Source organism: Lissotriton vulgaris, chromosome 1_1 (assembly GCF_964263255.1).
Source record: "Lissotriton vulgaris chromosome 1_1, aLisVul1.2, whole genome shotgun sequence".
Taxonomy (NCBI): Eukaryota; Metazoa; Chordata; class Amphibia; order Caudata; family Salamandridae; genus Lissotriton; species Lissotriton vulgaris.
Genome location: NC_141685.1, coordinates 1,883,656,080 through 1,883,679,207, shown reverse-complemented (window position 1 = coordinate 1,883,679,207; position 23,128 = coordinate 1,883,656,080). Strand labels below are relative to the sequence as shown.

The 23,128-nt window shown below is 45.5% G+C and overlaps 1 protein-coding gene across 1 annotated transcript in view; it reads right to left on the bottom strand.

Moving 5' to 3' along the window:
- Nucleotides 1-6,084: 6,084 nt before the first annotated feature.
- The window catches only part of THAP5 (THAP domain containing 5), a 106,161-nt gene continuing 89,117 nt past the window's right edge, over nt 6,085-23,128 (bottom strand). Inside the window, exon 3 of the mRNA XM_086919426.1 lies at nt 6,085-7,132. Within this exon, the coding sequence (XP_086775552.1) occupies nt 6,254-7,132 (879 nt within the window). The 3' untranslated portion in view covers nt 6,085-6,253. The remainder of the gene's footprint in view (nt 7,133-23,128) is intronic.

The window sequence follows — 23,128 nt, the reverse complement described above, 5'->3', positions numbered from 1 at the left end:
TTTCTACATCTTTTAAAGCATGTTCTGTTAAGTGTTCATGTTACCTCTGATTTTGAACCTTGAAGCCTGGTACAATGGCGACTCTATAGAGTAGTCCTAGCATGAAAGAGGATGCCCAGTGTAGACAAAACAAAAATAGTTATCTTTACCCAATCCTTCAACTCTAACAATCAACAAAAAAAGAACTTCCATAGTGTTCCTTTGTTTTCTTCATGGGTTTTAAGAACTATCGTGACATCATTCACAGAATGGTTTCTTCTATGAACTGGTTTAGGAGGGAAATAATTACTCATCTGGCCAGGATAAGAAATGAGAGTCCTTGGATTGCACTCCCTGGATGGTGTTGTGTACCACCACTCTGCTGTGAAAGGTGAGGAAAGAACATATTTGTCAATCATTTAATTCATTTACCCATATCAAGATGATCAATAAAAGGTATTAAAGGTAGACTTTGAATTAACTTTTCATATGGCACTTTTTTACACAATTGAATGTGGCAAGCCAAGTAGACCCAATATTAACACCTTGAATGAAACAAGCCTGTATTCATTGTATTCCTTATTCCCGAGACCTTTGAAATAAACAAATGCTATCAATAAAAAAGGTCTGTCACATTGGTGTGACATTAAATACATTTAAAGACACATCCCCAATACATAAAACGAACACAAGACACATAATCAACAAATCACATGAAATATGAATCTTAATAGGGGCATTACAGGGTACATAGAGGCTACTGCTCCCCAATCACAGTGGTTGAGATTGTTTGCCACTGGTCTCATGTGGGACGTCCTACTATGCCTCTGCCAACTGGTTAAAGTACACCCTTTTCGCCCTAGTTTCTCGGGCTAGCAAGGACAAGCAGTCCAAGGCATTTTAGGGAGGGAGTTTGGGGAGAGAGTCAGAACTCAAATAATCACAAAGTAGGTGGTTTAATAGAATGTCCAACCCTATACTTGTCTTTTTAGAAAAAGGAAAGTATTCTGATCAAAGTAGAACTTCACGCAGTACACACGGAGAAAGCAATTTTATACAGAGGTACTACATGGTCTAGGGGTTCTCTGCAAAATGAAAACATAGAAATAATCACAATTTTAAGATTTCGTTTTCCCTATGAAGCGCAGAGATGTTATTTGTGTTATGTGATGGTTCCTCACGGCAGGTAGTGATGATACTAGCTCCAAGCAGGAGCATCCACAACATGAGCACAATAAGTGTGAAGTTCTACACCTAGCTCTCATCAGCCTTCAAGGATTGGCCACTATAAGGTAAACAAAAGACCCAGGCTTTCCCCAGAAATTCTGCTTTCACAGGCATCTGTCTCTGCTGACTAACCCCATTACTCCACTATTAAACAAATGGCCGTGCTTAAGAAGGGCTAACTCTTGCTTAAAAAAGTCAGATGGAATTTTAACGGCAATCATGTCTTCATCCCTTTACACTTTTGTGACTAAAGTTATACTCTCCATAGGAATATAGGCACTATAATTCAAGTGACTAGGAGCTGTTCCACAACCTCAGATTTGTGTCAGGTCAAAAACGGGTTTCCAAAATGGATCCCACTAGTAATAGCACACATACGCACTCACAAATAACATAGACTCCTACTACATTACACCATATATATACCCACACACACGACAATCACATAGGGATATCAGCACAGGGTCTGGTCATGACGTGGTAGTGGAATTTTACTTGGGCATGTCTGAAGGCATCAAGCTCAACAGGTTAAAGCCCTATTCAGTTAGCGACCACTACAAACACACTACACAGCCACCACTACTCACTGTACATAGCCCGGGATACACACTGTAATGTTGTATCCAAGAATATGTTGTTGGCATCCTTCCATGACCTCAAATGTCAATTTAAGACTTAGGTATGCAGCTCACATGCAGGATTTCATGTGAACTACACCACAATAAAATCAGGATACCAGATTCACTTGCAAATGGGTCACTCATGGTAGGAGTACACATCATTCACCATGCAGGGGGGCTTTCCTAGTCTAAAACAACATTAAAAATATTTTCATAAAAAACACCCGACAATTAGTATTGCCCATATATGTAGCAACTTGGATCATATTTCAAGTAAGCCTATATTTATTAAGCCAAATGTTTTGCTTTTAGTCTGCAAAAAAATATTTATAAATATGACTACAGGATGGGAGTCCTATAGTCCTGGGTAGTCTGTATGCACCTAATTCCGATCATGAAGCATTCTATGCCCGAGTTAATGTTGCACTGGCCGGCTGGTCTGAGGTCGAATGGGTGCTCGGAGGCGACTTGAATGCAGTGGCAGACGTAATTATGGACAGATCCCACCCTCCTCTAGCCGGCGCACAGACTCTATGCCACTCGAAAACATGACTTAATTATACACTGCCCCCCACGGGTTACTCACTCGGAAAATGTCGTGTTTTTAGATTCAATAGAACTCTCCCAGGTATCTGAAGAAAACAAGAAAATGTTAGCTAATCCTATAATGCTAATGAAGATAAAGGCTGCAATCAAGGACCTCCTCAGGAATAAAACTCCGGGGTTGGACAGATTACCTGTGGAATTTTACGTAATTTATATACAACTGGCCCCACAACTTCATAAATTATACACGGAGGCTATCGAGACGGGCATGCTCCCCTCCTCCCCAATACAAGCATTAATAACTTCGCTCCCTAGACCTGGGAGGGATCACTCTCTGCTAACTTCATACCGCCCTCTCTCGCTGTTGAACACAGAGTTTAAGGTTTTGAACAAAATCATGGCTAACCGCATACAACCCTTAATACCAAGATTGGAGCACATTGACCAATGTGGCTTTGTCCCTCGGCGTAGTACATCTTTGAATATATGTAAGTTATACAATACTATGTTTTCCTGTACTGAGGAGACCTCGAAGCAGGATGTATAGCTTTGGACCTTACTCAAGAGTTTGACACACTGAGTTGGGATTATATGCTGTCTGCGCTATCGAAATTCGGGATCCTGCATGATTATCTGCGCTGGATCCAATTATTATATCTGGATCCAATTATTATATCATCTCCCCACAGCAAGGGTGCGCACATGAGCTCACATTTCGGAACTATACCGAATACAACATGGCACTAGTCAGGGCTGCCCCCTCTCGCCCATTTTGTTTGCCCTCGCCCTCGAACCACTTGCCCACAAACTCCTCAAGGGAATGGGGGATAGACATCAATAATACTCATCATGCCCTGTCTCTTTAAGTGGACGATATAATTTTATATTCCAGGAACCTGCGGAATAATTTAAATCCTGTAGCAAGCTTGTTCACACAATTCGAACGCATACCCGGCTTAGCAATCAATTATGAGAAGTATCAAGCCTTACCCTTTGGTTCATCAGACTATACCAATTGGACACCGCACAATAACTATGTTTAGGGATACAGGTCTACAGAACTAAAACAAATTTGATCGAAGGCAATTTACATAAAGCAATCTGGTGCCTATGGGCACGAATTGCTTTTCGGACCTCACTCCCTCTATCCGTAGCGGGACGGTTGGCAAAATCCAAAATGGTCATGCTCCTGAGACTTTTGTATTATTTTGTTAATCTTCCCGCGGTTGTCCCCTGAACGGTATTTACAACGCTAAACACACTCCTGATCTCCTTAATTTGGGGCTCGGGCCAAAGGCTCCTGAGCCTAGCAAAGTTACTGCTCCCCTCTGACGCTGGGGGAATGCGAGCCCCTGATTTCTACACCTATTGCTTAGCTTCTCAGATACAATGGCTTTCCTACTGGATAGCTGGACGTAATTTACAGCAAATCGCATATTCTGAGCGTTCGCTAGCTCAGGGTACATTACATAGGCTGCTCTCCCCGAGCGGCACACTGCATCACACAGCTGGAACTCTTCTTAGAAGTGCAATTACCTACTGGAAACTGGCATTGAAGTACACGAATACTCTGCCTGAATACTCATCGAATATTCCCTTGCTAGGCATTCCAATTACTTCAGGTACACTTACCACTTGTCGTCTGGACCCATGGATGCAGGCTGTAGTGACAACAGTAGGAGACCTATTTATGTACTTACACACTCTGATTTCATAAACGAGAGGGGTGTTACAGATACACTGCTTCTAACTTATGCGAGCCTGACATGGTACGTCAAAAAATACTGGGCACCTCTTGGTGCAGAACCTGATACCCATGAGTTGGTTCACCTAATGTACCTTATGGGGACCGGTAGCCACTTAACCAGACGGTTTTACCGGGACATACATGCTCACCATCCTACCCCCCTCGCCGCCACACGTTCAAAATGGGAACTGGACATTGATAGTCCATTGTCTGACAAGGAGTGGGCAACAGTATTAGAATATCCAAAACGAATCTCCTATAAATCCCGTTTTAATTTCATCCAATACATGATCACACAAAGAGCATACTTGACACCCCATCTCCTACATTGCATATTCCTTGCTCTCCTGCCTCACTGTCCTAGAAGACTAGAGGAAGAAGCTAATTTGTTACATATGCTTTGGGACTGTCCTGCCCTGAGACCATATTGGGGAGGAGTAATAACTATCCTACAGGAAGTAGTAGGGAACATGGGATGGTATGAAGCAGAAACAAATATACAAGGTCTCTATAAAAGATGTAAAGATTTTAAATTACAAGCCAGCTTTGCGGACTTTGCCTTACTCCTTACTAAACGTGGTATCACTAAGAGGTGGAAATCCCTAAGATCCCCTATAGTACTCAGTTGGAAGGATGAAGTAGAGAGGTGAGGCTTGGCAGAGAGTGTGGCAATCCGTAGGGAAGAAAAAAAGAGGTCCAAGGAAGGTATCGATCGCTATGAGCTGGGACCAACTGTTGGAAAACTTCAAAACATTTGATACTCTGATATTGTAGGCGTTGAACTCAGGGACTCCATGGTTGCAGATTACCATATGTATATGTGTACTTCCGAGATTTTGCCTCGAATTGCGACATGTGCACCGACTTTGATACTAGACAACTGTTAACTAAACTGAAAACGATGTGGTCAGAACAGGTAGGGGGAGGGGTGTTAATAAAAAGTATGTTACTGTCAATGTATTTACACAAGTACTAAGGTAATGGCTACACAACACAACATGTAAAACTGATTAGTTATAATGACAACCGCTCAACTGACTGTCCGTATCGCGGTGACCATATCTTGTAGTACATGGATGCTTGTTGAAATGTCTTTTCTCATACGCAATTATCACACTACACATGTGTATGGTCCTGTTATGATTAAAACAACATATCTGTTGTTTCTACCTGTACTGTAACTGAAGACAATGAATAAAGTTTGTTTAAAAAAAAAATATATATATATATGACTACAGGATTTAAGAAATAGTTACTGCTACTCAAATCAAGGCACGGCAAGCAATACAACGGCTATACTCCACAGAGGGTGGAGGATTAATACACCAGGTAGTCATCAGCATGACAACGAGAGAAGTACTATTCTGGACTGATCCAAGATGTGAACTACACAGTCGATAAGCAATGACTGAAGTGGTGTAACTATTTGTTAGATATCGAGTATACAGCCAAGCCAAAAGGAAAACAGACCTTAAAACAAAGAATACTCAAGACATAAATATAGATCCCAGCAATAAAACATAATATGACTGAAAATCCACTGCAAAGGAAAACCAGCTGTACCTGAATCCTTTCTCTTTAGCCGTGTCCGATACAACGGTTTTACCTTCTTATAATTTTTAAACACTAATAATAATTACACTACAATTGAGCATGTTTCTTCATTTAGTCCGTCTTCTGAAAAATAGGGTAAGTGGCTCTCATGTCTTTGGATGTCTAAGTGGAACGAGGGACAGCAAACCAGCAACAAGCTAAACCTGTAACATGGGAGTAGCCTACAAATTCATTCAGTGATTAATGACATTTTAGGCTATTCTCCTGTGTTCTGTGATCAGAGTGCTGATCAAGAAAGGATCAGAAGTGGCTACCAGTAGAAAAGCTAACCCAGATGATACATTAGTCACATTTACACTTTCAATCAAAAATTTGCATGCTTTTTAAGTAGATGTCAACAAATCATGAAAATGCAAACAGGCAGTTTTTGATTTATTGAGTGCATGAGACTAAAACGCATAAAGGAATTATGCACCATTTAACAAACAAGCTTGGAATAGATAAAATAATGATCTGAAGATTTGATATGAGATAAATCAAGAAAACTGCATAACACTTAAAGAACATTTTTAAAACATGTTTAAGTCCTCGTAACTTCATATGAAGTGAAGCAATTCTCTACAATTTTAAGTTTTTCATCAGAAAGTAAGTTCTCTTCCCTGAGCTTTCCAATAAGAGCTTCTAGTGACTTCAATCTAGATAATGTATGGTTTTCCTGTCCTTCAAGAAATGCTATCTTAGCATTCAGCTTTGAAATTTTTTGCCACAAATCTTCCCTGTCAAAGTCTTGCCTGCAGTATGAATGCTCTATTTGTAACACTTCAGCATCAGAGTCGATATCATGGTTTGCAGAGTCATCAAATTCTTGGTTTTCAACAGCTATGAAGTGTTCAGCAGATACTAAAGAATGTGTGATCAGCGATGGATCAGCAGAGCAGTCAATGGGTAACAAAATAGTGATGATTGCTTCTTTATTTTTTAATATTGGGTCTGTAGTGTGTGTGGACACATCCATTTGCAAAGAATTAATATTACATTGTTGTACCGTCGACAAACTCTCTTCAAAATCAGATTGGTTATTTTCAGTGGAGGAAACATTGTTTAGTTCTGTTTTAATTTCCAGTTCAAAGCCATCAGACTTTTCAGTTTCAGCTTCAGTATTTAGAAAATGTTCTGGTAATTCTCGTAAATTCGCATTTTTGTCCCGGGAAGGTATTATTTTCATAAGGAGGCTTGTTTCTTGCAGACACACATCAATTGACTTCTCTACTACAAATGAGACTTTTTCTGTGTTGCCTCTGCTTGCTATCCCTCCTTTAGTGTCACCTTTGACAAGCACATCAAAGTTCTCTGCTTTTGCACAAGGGTCTGAACCGCTCCGAGATTCAGCAGCTGCACGTCTTTCTTCCCCAACCGCTGGCTTCATCTTTTTGAGCACTTGGCTTAAAGATTCTTGTTCCTAAAAGAATAACAATGAAATGATCAAGTATTGCCAAAAAAGTACAAAAAATTATTTAAGAAGAAATCGAACATTTCCTAAACCCTTACTTATTATATGGAATTATTTTTTTGTAATTACTGCATTAACCCCATAAATTCTCGTGATATTTAATGTAGTCGTCATGATCTGCAGATGGTACTTCTAATAAATATTAAAGTCGTATTTCTCTCTCAGCTACTAGTTCAAATCCAATAAGAATGGAACGCATGATATCGAAGGTGGTGGGTGGAGGTTAGGAGGGGGGGGGGGATGCCTGAGTCACTTTCTGTGCACCTGATGCACTTTAGACCTTAATGGGTCGCATTTTGGTGGCTAGCACAGCTATCATATATGCCTATATGCAACAAAGTTTATTGTTAATATATTGTACTTTTTTCCAGGATTTCGGGAATAATTATTCTGTTTACAATAGCTCAAATCACTTTAGTGCAGCTCTCAACAAATAATAGGTAAAGAGGTTTTGAAAGTAATCTCCTTTAATGCTAATGGATTGAATAATAAACGCAAAGCCCAGGCAATAGAAAGCTGGCTGAGAGGTCAGAGCCCTGATATTATACTCTTGCTGGAAACCCACTTCCAGAACATAAACAGAGCAATAGGATTTTACAACAATAGAACGGATTCAGCTGCGCACAGAAGAGGGTAGTGATATATGTGGGTAAACATGTACCAGTTTAGGTGAAAGCTATGCAGATAGATCCGGGTGAAAGGTGGGCGTTTGAAAACGGGAGATTTAATCAATCAAACTTTGCTATAGCAACAATCTATGCACTAGTTCTAGATAACCCGCTCCCTCTACCACAGCTTAAACAGGCCCTAACTAATATCCTGGTCAGGTTATCCTGGGTGGAGATTTCAACTGCGTTTAAGAGCCATTAATTGATTCCTCTACTAAGAATCAAAAACAAAATAAGCCGCAGGTGGCCATTGCCCTAGCCAATTGCAAAAGGGACTTGGATTTAGTAGATCCATGCTGCTCTCAGCATCCTAAAAAACAAGTTTTCTCACGTTTCTCTGCAAAATACAATACCGCTTCCAGAAAAAACTATTTCTTAATATTGCATTGACTGAAAATTATCACTCATGAATACATTCAAAATGCCTTTTCAGACCATGCAATGGTCAAAATGGAAGTTAAGGGGATGGGGCTTGAAAGAGTACCTAAAAGATGGTATTTTAACACAATCATCTTAGAGGGTGTAGAATGGTGTATAGAGGTAACTGATGAGATTAATAGCTGTTTTTAATAACACAGACACTTCCAGTGTGGGTATTGTGTGGGATGCTTTTAAGGCTATATTACGGGGGTTTACTACATCTAAAGAAATCCTACTACTGAGAAGAAAAAGAGTGAGATACAAGCTCGAAATCAGGCTGGAGCAAGCTACCAGAAGATACTCTCAAAAGAGGAATTTAGCTACAAAAGCGGAGCTCTCACAGGCAAAATCAGATATGCAGGAACACACTTATATGCAGGGCAATACTGCCAACACCGCTTACCTTCAGAGGGTATATGAGGAGAATGAATACACGGGGAAACTACTTGCGTAGGCAGGCAAAGGATAGACAGGTTCAAAACAGGATCCTATCATTGACAGATATTGATTCTAAGACCCAGATATCCACCTCTTTCAAGATTATTAATGCTTTTTTAAACCATTATCAGAAGATTTATCAGCAGGATCAACAAATAATGACTGATAGCCTCATGAGGTTTTCGGAGAAACTTCCTATTCCAACATTAAGCCGAGAGAAAAATCAAATGGTGATGTCTGAATTTTCTCTTGAGGAAATAGATACAGTAGTGACTTCAATGTCCAATGGTAAAGCAGCTGGGGAGGACAGCCTACCAGTAGAAATATAAAGAAAGTTGCTCCAATTTTTAACATACAATTGTTAAAGCTTGCCAATCACATATTAAAAGGTGGTGAACCCACGACATCATTCCACATGGCCTTGGTAGTCAGCATTTAAAAAAATAGACAAGACCAGGGTAAATATTAATTCCTATAGGCCTATAAGTCTCCTTTAACCCGGACCATAAAATATTTACAAAACTGCTTGCTAACCGGCTAAATAGGATCGTGGGATCAATTATCCACAGGGATCAATGTGTTTTCGTAGCAGGCAGACAGCTCTCCTCAAAAACAAAGTTCTTAATAGAAGTTCTCGACTATCTCACCCAGAACAAAATAGAGGCATATGTGTTATTTTTAGACACTGAGTAAGCTTTTCATCTGGTGTCCAGGGACAGCCTTTTTTTTCATTCTCGCTAGATTTAGGTTTCCGGAAAGGTTTATACATATAGTGAAATATCTATATAAGGAAGCCTCGGCACAAATAATTATTAACTCTAGAAATGTAAGTTGCTGTAAATAGGGATACACGGCTGTAGTAAAAGAGCCACTCTTGTGGTTGAGCACCCCATGATGACCGTCTACTACCACCATCTTAGACTGACTTAGTGTGTTATTTTTCCTAGCCTTAATGTAGGACGGCCTTGTATCAGTGCGAGACGTCACGGAGTAGAACAGTATATTTAATTATGAGTTCTTACTATTGGCTTTGACATGGCCTCATGTCAACTTGCTTCCTAACTCAACCTTGCTTTAAGCTTCTCTGTGTGCATGGCAGTGTTTGCCTAACAGACTCCATTTTCATAACTGACGCCATGTTCTGTGCGTGTACGTAGATGCAAAGTGCGGAGGGCATGTTTTTCTACTCAATTGTTTTTTGCTCCTCAACAACCAGAGTGAACTGAATATTATCTGTAGAATGTGCAACTCAGCCTCGAAGTCAAAATACAGAGGCTTGGCCAGCCACTGTCTTGGCCTTGACGCAGACTGGTACCAGCCAGCTCAGTTTTTTCTAATGAGAAAGGGGCAGGGTTTTCTAGAAGCTTTGTTCCACGTTGAATAAAGGTATTAAAGCTGGGAGCTTTCGTGGGCCAGGTGGAAGTTCACAACAGAATAGACCTATTGCTGTGGATTGGCACTAAAACTTGGGTCCCGACCAAACTCCTTCCTGGACTCTTGAAAAGGCATTCCTACAGCTAGAGTTGGCAAGGATGTTGCAGAATCAGTCGCTGAGGTGTTCCTAACCACACTCTCTCTTTCTCTCTCTCTCTCTCTTGTATATATTTTCTAATCTTTGCTACCTGTGTACATATTGCATTCTATTTCAATCGTTCATTTGAATTACTTATTTGATATGTGGGAGTCTCCCATGATTGATATATTCGGCCTGTCTTTCTAAAAAATTGCATTAATAAAAATGTAGGTGTTATTTTAACTACATTTGGGTGTGTTTTATTACCCCGCCTTAAGGAAGTGCTGAGTCTTGCCTTGCCTTTTGGGGGTGTTGGGTTAGGGTGTGTTCTTTTAGCGAAAAGCACATTCATCACAACGTCAGGGGTGTCCCTGATCACCAATTCTTTTTGCTCTGTTTATAGAACCCTTGGCAATAGCAATTAGACAAAAAGTGTTACAAACAGCTCCACTGCAAGGCATGTCTAATATAAAATGATATGCCGATGATATTGTTCTGTTCCTTAAACCCGGTGAGAACGTTCAAAATTAAATGTTTGCCATTTTTAAGGAATTTCAAGCACTGATTGGGTACAAAATAAATAATGATGAGACAGAAATGTGACTTTGCAATTGTTCAGACCGCACATTAACACCAGAACTACAGGTATTATACAACTCTAGGCCTAAGAGGTATCTAGGAATATGTGTGTCTGAAAATGTTAATGATCTATATATATTAAATTATGTTCCCCTATTGCAAAAAGTTATAAGTGCTTATTGGCAAAATGTAGCCAACACCGGTCTCGATAATTGGACAGATAGCACGGATACGAATGTCGATTTTACCATTATTTAATTTTCTGTTCTCAGAAATTCCTTATGCATTACAAATGTCATTTTTTAAAGAAGTAGATGGATTATTCTCATCTTTTATATGGACCAATAAGACACCACGATTAGCACTAGTCACTGTTAGACCTGGCACCTTTGGCGTGGGTCTCCCTTCCATTTTTGCTGATGTCGGAAACTTCCATGGATTTTATCGAAGGCTGATTCCTTCGTGATAAATATCTAAACACTGTTGACGCTGGAAACTTTTTTTTTGCATCAAGGATTAAACGGGATGTGAAGAGCTATTGTGATTATACACTCTTGGACTCTATGTGGATTAAAAGTGGACTTACTACTATCTACCCTGTTTGGACATTGTTGTAAATGAAATGATTGAGTGCTCTTGGTTTTTCTTGCAAGAAACCATCTTGCTCTGAACCCCAGCATCAGCTTAGCAACTAGGTGCCTTCCACCTTCGCGTATTGCCAGTTTTCAGAGGATCAGGTAATGACAGAAAGAGGCAGGATCTGGAAGGGGGCAGGATGTTGCCTGCATTCATCCTTGTTCTAACCACCTAGCCTCTTTCTGTTCTGAGATGCCGCTGGCACCTCACCTGCCTCCTTTAGGCTTTTTTGTGTAGGTACTACTCCTCCGCAATTCTCAGGAAGTAGAGAGCTGCTGGCTACAACAATTCATCTTCTGAGCCCTTAGGATGTCACCCACCAAGGGACCGGGCATGACAGGCTGCAGCTCCCCACTCACACCACCACCAGACTGCTCTCATGTCCTGGAAGATGTTGAAGGAAACAGTGAATGGCTGCAGAGAAGGAAGTCAGGATCATTGAAGCATGAGAGAGAGAAAGAGAGGAAATGATTAATAGTGTGTGTGCGATTGTCCTGAGGCAGAAGCCGGGACTTGTATGCTCCGAGTGTATTCCTTGCCTGTACATTTTAAAACTGCACTTTGATTTCGTTTTTCAACTAAATTCGTTTTTAATACTTGCCACATGTTAGACTGTCAGTTATCCTAGCGCTTACCCAGTCTTTGCTCCCAGCCCCACTGCAGCCGATTAAACGCTGCCTGGGCTTTGTTTTCATTGCGCCCGCCATCTTGGGTGTGAATAGGACGAGCAGTCTAGTGCTCGGCCTCTCCCACTCCAGTAACTATAAAAGACCTCTTCTCACACTAACACTGATTAATAGTGTGTGTGTGATTGTTCTGAGGCGGAAGCCGGGACTTGTATGCTCCGAGTGTATTCCTTGCCTGTACATTTTAAAACTGCACTTTGATTTCGTTTTTCACCTAAATTTGTTTTTAATACTTGGCACATGTTAGACTGTCAGTGCTCCCAGCCCCACTGCAGCCGATTAAACGCTGCCTGGGCTTTGATTTCATTGCGCCCGCCATCTTGGGTGTGAATGGGGCGAGCCGTCTAGTGCTCGGCCCCTCCCGCCCCAGTAACTATAAAATGGTCCCCTCCCACCGTGAGCGCAACGTACGGGCGCAGCGGGCGCACCGGCGGCGCGCCAAAGGTAAGCCTATCTGCGCCCGTCCGCGCCAGGTCGGGCCCAGGGCCCGGGGGCGCTGGCCGACTCATCTCTTACCCTGCCAACACCCTCAGACAGCTACAGCTCTCATATCCGCCGCCCTCTCCTGGCACAGTGAGGCGGATTAATGCCGCTGACCTTGCTCGTAGAGCATTCCACTCTTCCAGCTGCCGCAAGTATACTGCAGTGCTGGCAAGGAGTGAGACATCCGTCCGGGTGATGTATCTGAATACACGCTCCCTGGTCAAGCACCAATCCGACATCTTCATCCTGCTCTCCAATGAAAAACCGGATATATTACTACTCAGAGACATGGCTTACTGCTGATTCCCCCCTCGATATCTTGGCGGCCCTCCCCCCAGACTATTACATCCTTCATGCTGACCGTCCTTCAGGTCGCCCTGGGGGTGGGGTGGCAGCCATCATATCGAAGCAACTCAAATTTATCGCCATGGCATCTCTTGTTCTGCCAGAGGTAGATAATCTGGTCATCAGTTTGGAAACGGAGGCTGGCGCCCTCACACTGATACTCTTATATCGGCCCCCTTACTCCATGCCCTCATTCCCTACCACCATGAGTGAACAGCTGTCTAACCTACTGACACACCACGCCAGAATCGCTCTCTTTGGCGATTTTAATTATTGGTTCAATGATGACAAAGCCGGCCCCCATGCCACGGAACTGTTTGAAGCTTTTACCAGCCTCAACCTGACTCAACAAATCTCCACGCCCACCCATATTAAGGGTCATATCCTCGATCACATCTGGATTCATAACTTCGTTTTATCTCAGCCACTTATCTCCCCATGTGTCTGGTCGGATCACTACTTAATCGACACCACCATCACTGTCAGCGGCAGGGTTACGGCCCCTATGATGGCAGGTGGATTATCGCGTAAATGGAGCTCTTACGACTCCCAAGGCTTCCTCGCGGCCCTGGCCAATACTCGATCCTCCACCAACACCCATGCCAATATTGATGCTATGGAAGGCGACATTTGTAACTGGCTAAAGACGGCTAGTGACCAATTTGCCCCCTTAACCAAATTCCCACGTACCAGACACAGTAACTCACACAGATGGTTCTCCAGCGATCTTAAAGAACACAAACTGAAGGTGCGTCAGCTGGAACGCATCTGGAGACGCAACTAGCCAACTCAGACTGCTCTTCGTGGCAGCTCGCAAAGAATATAAAAGTGCGATTTCTTCGGCTAAATCGGCACATGTCTCCGACAGAATTTTGTCCGCTCATAATAAATCGAAGGAAGTCTTCAAGATCATGAATGAACTTACCACGGATGACAGAACTCTACCTGCTCAGACCCCAACTCAAGAGACTTGCGACGCCCTCAATTCCTTCTTTATCGAGAAAATCGCCAAAATTAAGGACTCCATCCCCCCCCTCACTCATGTGCGGCCCTCAGACACCTCTCTCAATAACCCTATATCTCTCACCCAGTTTCCTGCCCTCGACCCCAACACCTTAGCTGAGCTTGTGGCCTGGGTCAAATCAGTATCTCCCAACGACTGCTGCCCTCCCTCGGTCCTTCGGGATGTCTGCCTTAAACTACCGGATCATATACTACCCTTGCTGAACGCTTCTCTTAACACTGGCACGGTTCCCAGTTCCTTCAAGCCGGCCATTTTAGTGCCTCTATTGAAGAAACCTGGTGCGGACCCTGCAGACCTCACCAACTATCGTCCTATATCCCTTCTGCCTTACTTGTCCAAGCTCATCGAGGCCCACGTCACTCGGTGCCTCTCAAACTTTGTTGAGAGCTCCTGCTATCTTGAGCCTAACCAGGCCGGCTTCAGGCCGGCCCACTCCACCGAGGCCGTCATCTTGGCAGTATCGGACGCCATGAGGGGGAACGCTGACGCAGGGACTCCCCAGGCCCTCGTGCCCTTGTGCTCCTGGATCCGTCAGCCGCGTTCGACACGGTGGACCACGACATCCTTCTCCATCCGTGTCGGACAGGCCGGCATCCAGGGCCTTGCCCTCAAGTGGATCGAGTCTTTCCTCGTCGGCAGATCACAAGACGTGCGCCTGGGACCTTACACGACTGCCAAGACTCCCACGACTTGCAGAGTCCCTCAGAGCTCATCCCTCTCGCCCCTCTTGTTCAACCTATACCTCCGGCCACTGATCCATTCGCTCAAGAGGTGGGACATCACAGTGTTTAATTACGCTGACGATCTGCAGATCATCTTCCCTCTTGACTCTCCTGATGCCGCCAACAATTTCCATTCAGTCATGATCCACATTCAGCAGTAGATGAACCACAATCAACTGAAACTAAATCCCAGAAAAACTGAGCTTCTCCTCCCGGGGTTCAGTTCAGTACACTGGGGTCCTCAGTTCTGGCCTAACGAGTTAGGTCCTCCTCCCGCCCCTGTCAGCTCGGTGAAGAGTCTAGGGGTGACCATTGATGCTGAGCTCTCTCTCAAGGCTCAAGTAGGGGCTGTGATTTCCGCATGTATGTTTCAGCTTCGTAAAATTCGAAAAATAGCCCATCTACTGCCGCATGCGGCACTGGTCCAGGTTGTCATCTCCCTGGTACTATCCCGCCTCGACTTCTCAAACTCTTTATATCATGGACTCCCACAATCACTGCTTCGCCGTCTTCAAACCGTGCAGAACCAGGTGGCCAGACTTATCCACAAAACGCCAAAGTGGCAGTCTGCGAAACCCCTGCTGCGCAAATTGTATTGGCTGCCAGTTGAACGAAGGGCGGCCTTCAAGATTGGCTGCCTGACTTTCAAGTCTCTTCACTGCACCAGCCCTGTTTTCCTCAAAACACTGATCTCGCAGCACCGACCAGCGCGCAATCTCCGGTCTGCTCACCTCCACCTGCTGGCCGCCCCCAAAATTAAAACAAACAAGTTTGGTGGCCGCAGATTTGCCCACCTGGTCTCAAAACTATGGAATCCTCTTCCCCTGTCCATTAAGTCTAGCTGATCTCTACTTAATTTCAGGAACCTTCTTAAAACCCTTCTTTTCATCCAATCCGGTTAGCCTTGCCTCTTCACATCCCATGCACTCTGTTCTTTAGCGCCAGGAAACTTATGGTGTCAGTGCGCTTTATAAATTTCACTTAAGATAAAAAAATTAAAAAAAGAGAGAGAGAGAGAGCGTGTGAGATAGTAGCCCATCTTTGTATTTTGAGAGCCTTCTTGGCGACTTTCTGTCTGTTCCTGGAAAAACATGACCCATTAGTGGTGAATGTGTACCTTAGAAGTAAAAAATAATAATATACCTCAGGCATACTTGATCAACATTCTGTTTCTTCATGTCTTATAGTGGCATATCCATGATATATGACTGTCCTTTTTTGACAACGGTTTAGCTATGCCTGGGGTTGAAGCACCCATCTTTGGCATGTTAGGGGCTGCATGATGACAGTTTGACTAGCCCTAGCCTACAGGTGGCTAATCCATTTTATGGGTATTTCAGAACATATTCAACTGTGACTTACGATGGACATCTGTCATATCTCGCGATTATAACAAGTCATGAAAGTTATAATCTGGCGAAGTACGACAGAAGGACTTTCATAGTTGATTTGATTTATTAGAAAGCTTTTATTCAAAGTGCTGAACAAAAGACCATAAACACTATAAATGAATGAAAACAAAATGGCATAACACTCCTTTAACAAGGATAAAGTAGGGGCAAATTAACAGTTAGTGGAAGTTTGTTTCACAGTCAGATAAGCCAATAGTTCAAAAGAGCAGAACCATAAAGAAGCATAGGGAGGTGAGAGTATATAGCAAGCGAGTAGAATGCAGGGCATGGCTGGAACATAAGTTAAGGTGAAAAGGGTTAAATAAAAAGGAGCCAGAAAGAGATAACATTTAAAGTCAAAACATAGACAACAAAATCTGAATCTTAAAGTAAAAGGTAACCAGAGATATTTGCAAGAAAGGGAAAGTTGAAGAGTGAGGAGGTAAGAAAAATAGAAGCTGGAGGCAAACATTATGTACAGAGTGAAGAGGAATATACATATGTTTGGGGAATACCACATAAAGAAAGAGCAATAGTGAAGACAAGTCACAGGAGTGAGGAGCAGAAGATCAGTGAGGATTATTACTTCTTCTACAGATGCAAAAGTATTAAAAAAAACATTTGACAACTGTAGCTTTCTGAGAGGCAAAGTAAAAGGTTGAGTTGAAGATAAATCCAATACCGTGGTTAAAAGGAAAGAAAAAATAATAGAAGGAGGGAAGAAGACAAAAGGCGAACCAAGAGAAGAATGAGCAGGAAAGAAAATCTCCTTCTTGCTGGGATTGACTTTTAGAAATTGAGTGTCCATCTGTTCCTTCATAGCAGAGAGATAGGAGAATACAAGTTTCTGAAAAGAGGCTGAGAAGGGAGAAAAGGAAAAACATTGGAAGTCATTGCTGAAAATGCAAAATTTCTGTCAAACCTTACTTGAGGAGCTAGATTCCCTAACAGGTGTAGCTGGTACAATAAGAAAGCAGGAAGCGGAGCTAATTTGTGAGGAAAATGTGCGGCAAAATGAACAGTTTAGCCCCTTTTTTCAAACATTCTTGGCAAATAAACACTCAAATCCCACCATGAAAATTGGGTTTGCAAGATCCGTTTGCTTAATCTCTGCATTTCACCTCAAGTAATAGTTAACCACCACTTTCAAACTTTACTAGTCATACTACCCCTACTCACAGAAGAATGCATCTACAACACAAAATCGTGCTCCCACAACCTTCCAAAATATATTTTTTTAAAGCAGCACTGGGGCCCAGTGTTAATCTTTGACATGAGATTCTAATATCTAACGGGGCTTTCCAAGCCAATTGCAGTCTTTGATGCAAACCCGGTTTTCTTCTTGGCAAAAAGACTTTGCAAGCACCGCAGACCCCTCTGCATGCGTTCAGTATTTAGTTTCTCGTGTAGGTTAGACACCACATTTTTACCTGTTACCTTCTGTAGGAGTTCGAACATGGTGATGAGAACAGCCTGGGTCATAACCTCATGGCAGCTGCTCTTCTCCGGTGTGGACCTCCTCAGGAATGTTGGTCACTACGACGGTCTCTGAAGTAATTGGTGGGGAGAGCATGAACAGCAATGACCCTTTCAGCAGTCTTATAGAGCAGCTATGGTAATGTCCTGTGATGGCAGTTGCAGCCTCCTGGCTAATCTCTTGGTAATGGTGCCCACTTGCAAATGTAGTCTGTGGGTCTATTAGACCTTCTCAATCAGCGGTGATGTGCTTCTTTTTTATCCCATCAACGGCAGTCCTTGGGATTCTGCCGGGTGATGTGGGTAGTTTCTCCAGGACATTCTCAAATGCAACATACACAAAAACTGCACTGAGTGACGGGGGCACAGGTCACTGCTGGCCTGGGGGGAAGGTGAGCTTTCTCAAAGCGCTCCTCATGCTGGAAACTTGCTAGCCTTCTCACTCCTGGACACTCTGTCCCCCTTCAGGACCATGCACACTCCTCCCCTCTCTCAGCAGGCACACAAACAGGCTTCTAAGCACTTCAGGCAGACCCTCAGCTCCTCAGGGAAACAGCCATCAGATTGCATGTGTTACAACACATGCAATAACAACACAGTTGTTACAACGAGTTTGAATCCCATTTTTATACAAATTTTCCTGACACAGGATGTGGATGCACTGTCTGGTGCTTAAGAACTGGTTTGGGTGGGTCCTCTTTCAAACGTCATTTTCAAGCTGCTCTTCAAACACAGAGTTCATGTAAAGTGATGATTTTCACAGCAGGTAGCACGGGGTCTGGCTCCAAGTGGAAATATCAACAACAGGGGTACAACTAAGTGTGAAATTCCTGCACCTAGGTGTCATCAGCCTTCCTGCAGCGTTAATCAGAAACAGACAAAATGGCAGACACTACAGTGTCTGGATCCACACCATCCAGCAACAGGAAGGCAGGTAAAAACTTCCACTCTCTGAGGAAGCTAGTCTCACTATTCATTTTGTGCCATGCTAAACCAGGAGTGTATTCTAAATGGATGTGACTGGCCCCAGGACTAAGACTCACACACACTCCTACTTCCATACATGTACCCCCCCCCCGACACAGATATATACATGAACTGCCTCTTTCTCTTTCACTTAACATGCACATCAGATTCCAGTGCAAGGTTCTGGGTTTCATATAACAAGACAGTAACCATTTTCCCCATGCTAAAGCTGGAGTAAGCTGATGATTGTGGTGCATCCCCAAAGTGCTTTATACATTCTTCCTAATTTGAAGATGCTCTCTCTCCTGATACAGTTTTCAGTACTAATGCCCCGGTTACTTACCGGTAATCTTCATTACTCCGAGTATAGTCTTCCTCGCCACATGACTTATAGTGAGCTTCAGAACCACACCAGAACCCTCCAAAGCAAAAAGTTAGCCTCCCATGCCTCCCATCCCTTCCCAAGATGGCCGACCCAATACCATCTGACCTCTATAAGAGGCGGGCCGGCCCAACCAACAGCCTGAAACCACCAAGCAGAAACATGAAGCCGATAGCCAGACAGGGAGGGAGGGATGGGAACTCATGTGGCGAGGAAGACTATACTCCGAGTAATGAAGATTACCGGTAAGTAACCGAGGCATTACCTCCTCGTTAGTCTTCCTCGCCACATGACTTACATAGTGAGCACATACCAAAGCCAAGCGTCTTCATGGAAAACTCACAAGAAACCCACAGACCAGAATGGGACGTCCACGTAAGAGGACAAACCCAACAGACCAGGACGAGTGGAAGGACCACCCAGGAGAGAGGCAACCACGAGCAGGAAAACCAACCCGGGACCGAAGACACCGGGAAGGCCGAAAAACAAACCGGACCCCAGGGACACCAAGCGCCGCCGGGAAAACCGCCCCAACCGCAGGAAGGCAGAGATAGGAACGGAACCGGACCGCACTGAGCTAAAAAGGGCAACAGCAACCAGGGCCAGAACAGAAAAGAGCAGGCCCGACAACACACCAGGGCTGCCCAACAGGCAGCACAACCAGCGGAAAGAGACAACCAGCCCGCCCAACACAGCAACACCGCAAGGGCGACCACAACCCGCGAGAGAGCCGAACCAGAAAAACTGGGAAGTGGCACCAGAGCCACCCAACAGACAAGCAAGAGCCGGAAAAATGGAAAAGGGAGCCGAAAGGAAACAGAAGGGGAACAAACCCCTGTAAACAAAAGGACCCCCGGAAGGGACCGCGACTCCAAGGCAAGAAACCAGGCAGGCACCAGGGAAAACGAACCCAGAAAGTAGCTGTAAACGACACCGAAGAGACCCAGAGGATAACCAACCGGGCAAAGGCGAAAAAACTGAAAACCCACAGGCCCGCCCATGGCCAGAAGGGAGAAGAAGAGGCAGAAGCAGCCAACCGGCCAGGAACGGAAACACCCCGCATCGGGACCAAGCAAACTGGCCCAGTGGAAACACAAGAAGGGGCGAGCCGCCGAAGAGAGTACCCAGGAGACCAAACAGACAGCCAGCCCACAACCAGGCCCAGCCCAGCGAGACAAAGACGAATCGACTGACACAGGAGCGCGGCAGCAACACACCAAAAAGGCGTGAAGAACAGAAGGGCAGGGCAAAGACAAGTCCGAGCCACAACAAGAATCCCAGGGAGCCACCAGAGCCAACAGGACCCGGGGCCCTAAAACCAGGGGAAAGAAACGAGGAAACACCCACACCGGAAGTGCAGGGCCCCGCCAGGACATCCCACAGCACCGCCAGAAACAAAAACCAGCAAGGGAAAGAAAAAGCAGGGGCAGGACACAAAACCCGCGCCTCAAGAGGCAAAACAAGGACCAAGAGCAGCAGGGCCCAAGCCAACTACCGCCGAAGCAGACGGAGACGCACCTAGGGGAGCACCACCAACCGGACAATAAAACCCTGTCCAGGCCAAACAAGCCCAGAAGAACAGGAGAAAAAGGGACACCAGGAAGCGCAAAGGCGGGAGCCCGGACGAGAAGGCCGAAGAGCCAAAACCGGAGACCCAAAGGAACCAGACGGACCTAGAAGACATCCGAACTAGGCACCAAAAACGGCCCGACCCGACAAGAACAAGAGCATACAGGGCCAGAAAGGCCGGAGCCAAAATGACCCAGGCAAGGACAGCACCAATGCGCCAAAAACCAACAGGGGCGAACCCCTCACACACCCCGGAGCATGAGGCAGGGGACAACCCCGCCAGGAAGGCAACCAACAAGCCCCAGCAAGGCAGGGGAACACCCCAGAGAAGCCAAGGAATAGCAAACAGAAGCCAGATGGGAAAAGACGCCCACCAGGAAACCCGCCGACCCCGCACAGACCGGGAACCCAAGCACGCTCCCAGGAAGGCAACACCAACACCCGGGAAGGGGGAACCCAGACGTACCAGGAGACAGAGCGGGAAGGGCCGGGGGCAAAAAGAACTAAGGAAGGGCCAGACCAAAACATGACCCGAGGAAGGCCCCACCAAGGCAGCCCTACACAGAAGGTCCAGCAAGACCGCAAAAAAGCCACCCCGCAAAAAAAACAGGGAAGAACGCACACCCCACCAGAGAGGGGCGCCAAATCACCCGGACCAAGCAGAGCACCCGAAGAGCCACAGCCCCCAGGACAGGAGCTGGGGAGGCCAAGAACCGATCATCGGAGCAGGCAGGCAGAGGGCAGGAGCCAAGGAACCGTGCCACCCAGGAAGAGAGGGGAGACGGCAGAAGAACCACAACAAAACCCCAACCCCAGGAGGCGAGAAACATGGGACTGCAGAAAACCAACCGGAAAGGGGCGCAGGAGCCGCCCCTCCAGACAGCGAGCCAGCCAGGAGCAGAAACAGACAGAAAAGACACACCAGGAGCCCCACAGACGCAGCATAGAGACGGGCGGACAGGTGCCCACCGCAGCCAGTCCACACCAGACAAGCGCCAGCCCACAGCCCCTGGAACCCCCCTTCGAGGAAGACCACCAAGGAATTGACCGGGACAGCACAACAACGGCGGGAACAGGAGTCCACAGGACGAAAGGACCACAGGACCAAAAAAAAACCAAAAAGGGAAGAAGGAGACAGGGACCATACAGCAACAAAGAAACCGAGGCCCCGCAACCCAATGCAACATGCGCGAACATGCAATAAGTGCAAATCCAGGAGCAGAAAGCAACCCCAGAAAACACGAATCCGTAAACACCACACGTGAAAGCGTAAAGCGCACGCGCACCACAACGGGCATCCAGGTACAGAACAGAAGACAGAGGCGACTCCACACAATGGCACCCAACCCACCAACCCAAGACGGAAGATGGGCAGAGCGGACACACAGGGATACGAGCCTGCGACCACAGGGGCCAAAACAGGCACCCATAGCAGAAGCACCAGACCACTGAGCCACCTAACAGGAACCGAAGAACCGAATGTGGCCGCAAATGCAAAGGGCCGAAAAAAACATACAACAGAGGCCCAAGGCGCCCCACAGAGCAACAGAACCATGGCAGCGTACAGCACCCGGAAATCCCAGGCAATCTCCATCCAGGCACCAACCAGTACAAGCACCCCAACAACGGGGCAACAAGGCTGCTGGAACAACAGAAGTAAACCGCCAACCAACACAAAAGGGCACAGGACTATCGACCACAATGGACGAAAGTCCGAATGGACCGTCTCGGGAGACGAACCCAAGAACAAGAGGATGAAGCAGGCATCCGCAGCAGAAGGCACGGCCATAGGCACCAAACAGAGAAAGAACAGACAGAAGGGCGACAAGAACCCAGGACTCCAAGAGAGCGAGCCCTAAAGCAGCGCCGCAGGCCAATCGGCAACCCAGACCACACAGCACGCGAAGATCCGACCCTGGAAGGAAGACAGGCTCATGCAACATGAGGGCCAACGGCCAAAACAAACAGTAATGCCCACAGACATAAGTGAGGGCACAGTCATGAAAGCAAAAGGCTATCAAATGACACAGAGCGTGTAAGCCCACTCAACCCACGTCAAAGAAGCAGAAGACAGATGGGAAAATAACGATCTGCAGCAGACATTACCGAAACATCAGCAACTGAAGTACCCACACAACGGATCCCGAAAAGAGCATGCAAAACATACCCCAGCACTGCAACCAAGCCGAACGAACAGGGGCCCGAACCCCGGGCCCACAGAACAACAGTCCGAAGCACCACCGACCATGCTCCACACAAAGACACCCCCAGGGCTAGAAGCCCGAAAACGGACAAGCATGCCCCCACCAGATGCCACCAGAAGCGAGAGGGAGTACACAGAACTACCACCCTCAGGTCGGGAGGAAGACGCACCCCAGACAGAGCAGAGAACCAGCAGAGCAGCACAGCTAAAATAAACAGCGCAAACCAGAGACTACTCACATAAATCGAAATTCCACATCGCAGGAGGTAGCCTCGAACCCAGGGATGTACAGCCTGAATAGATACATTGCTGCACGTAAAGCGTGCGCCACAGGCTCCCGATAGAGAAACAGAGAGCCCGCAAGGCCGGCCGTGGCCACGCCCCCTCGGAGGCAGCAGAAAACGCGAGGACAAGCGGCACCCCGCCCTCTAGAAGAGAAGTAGG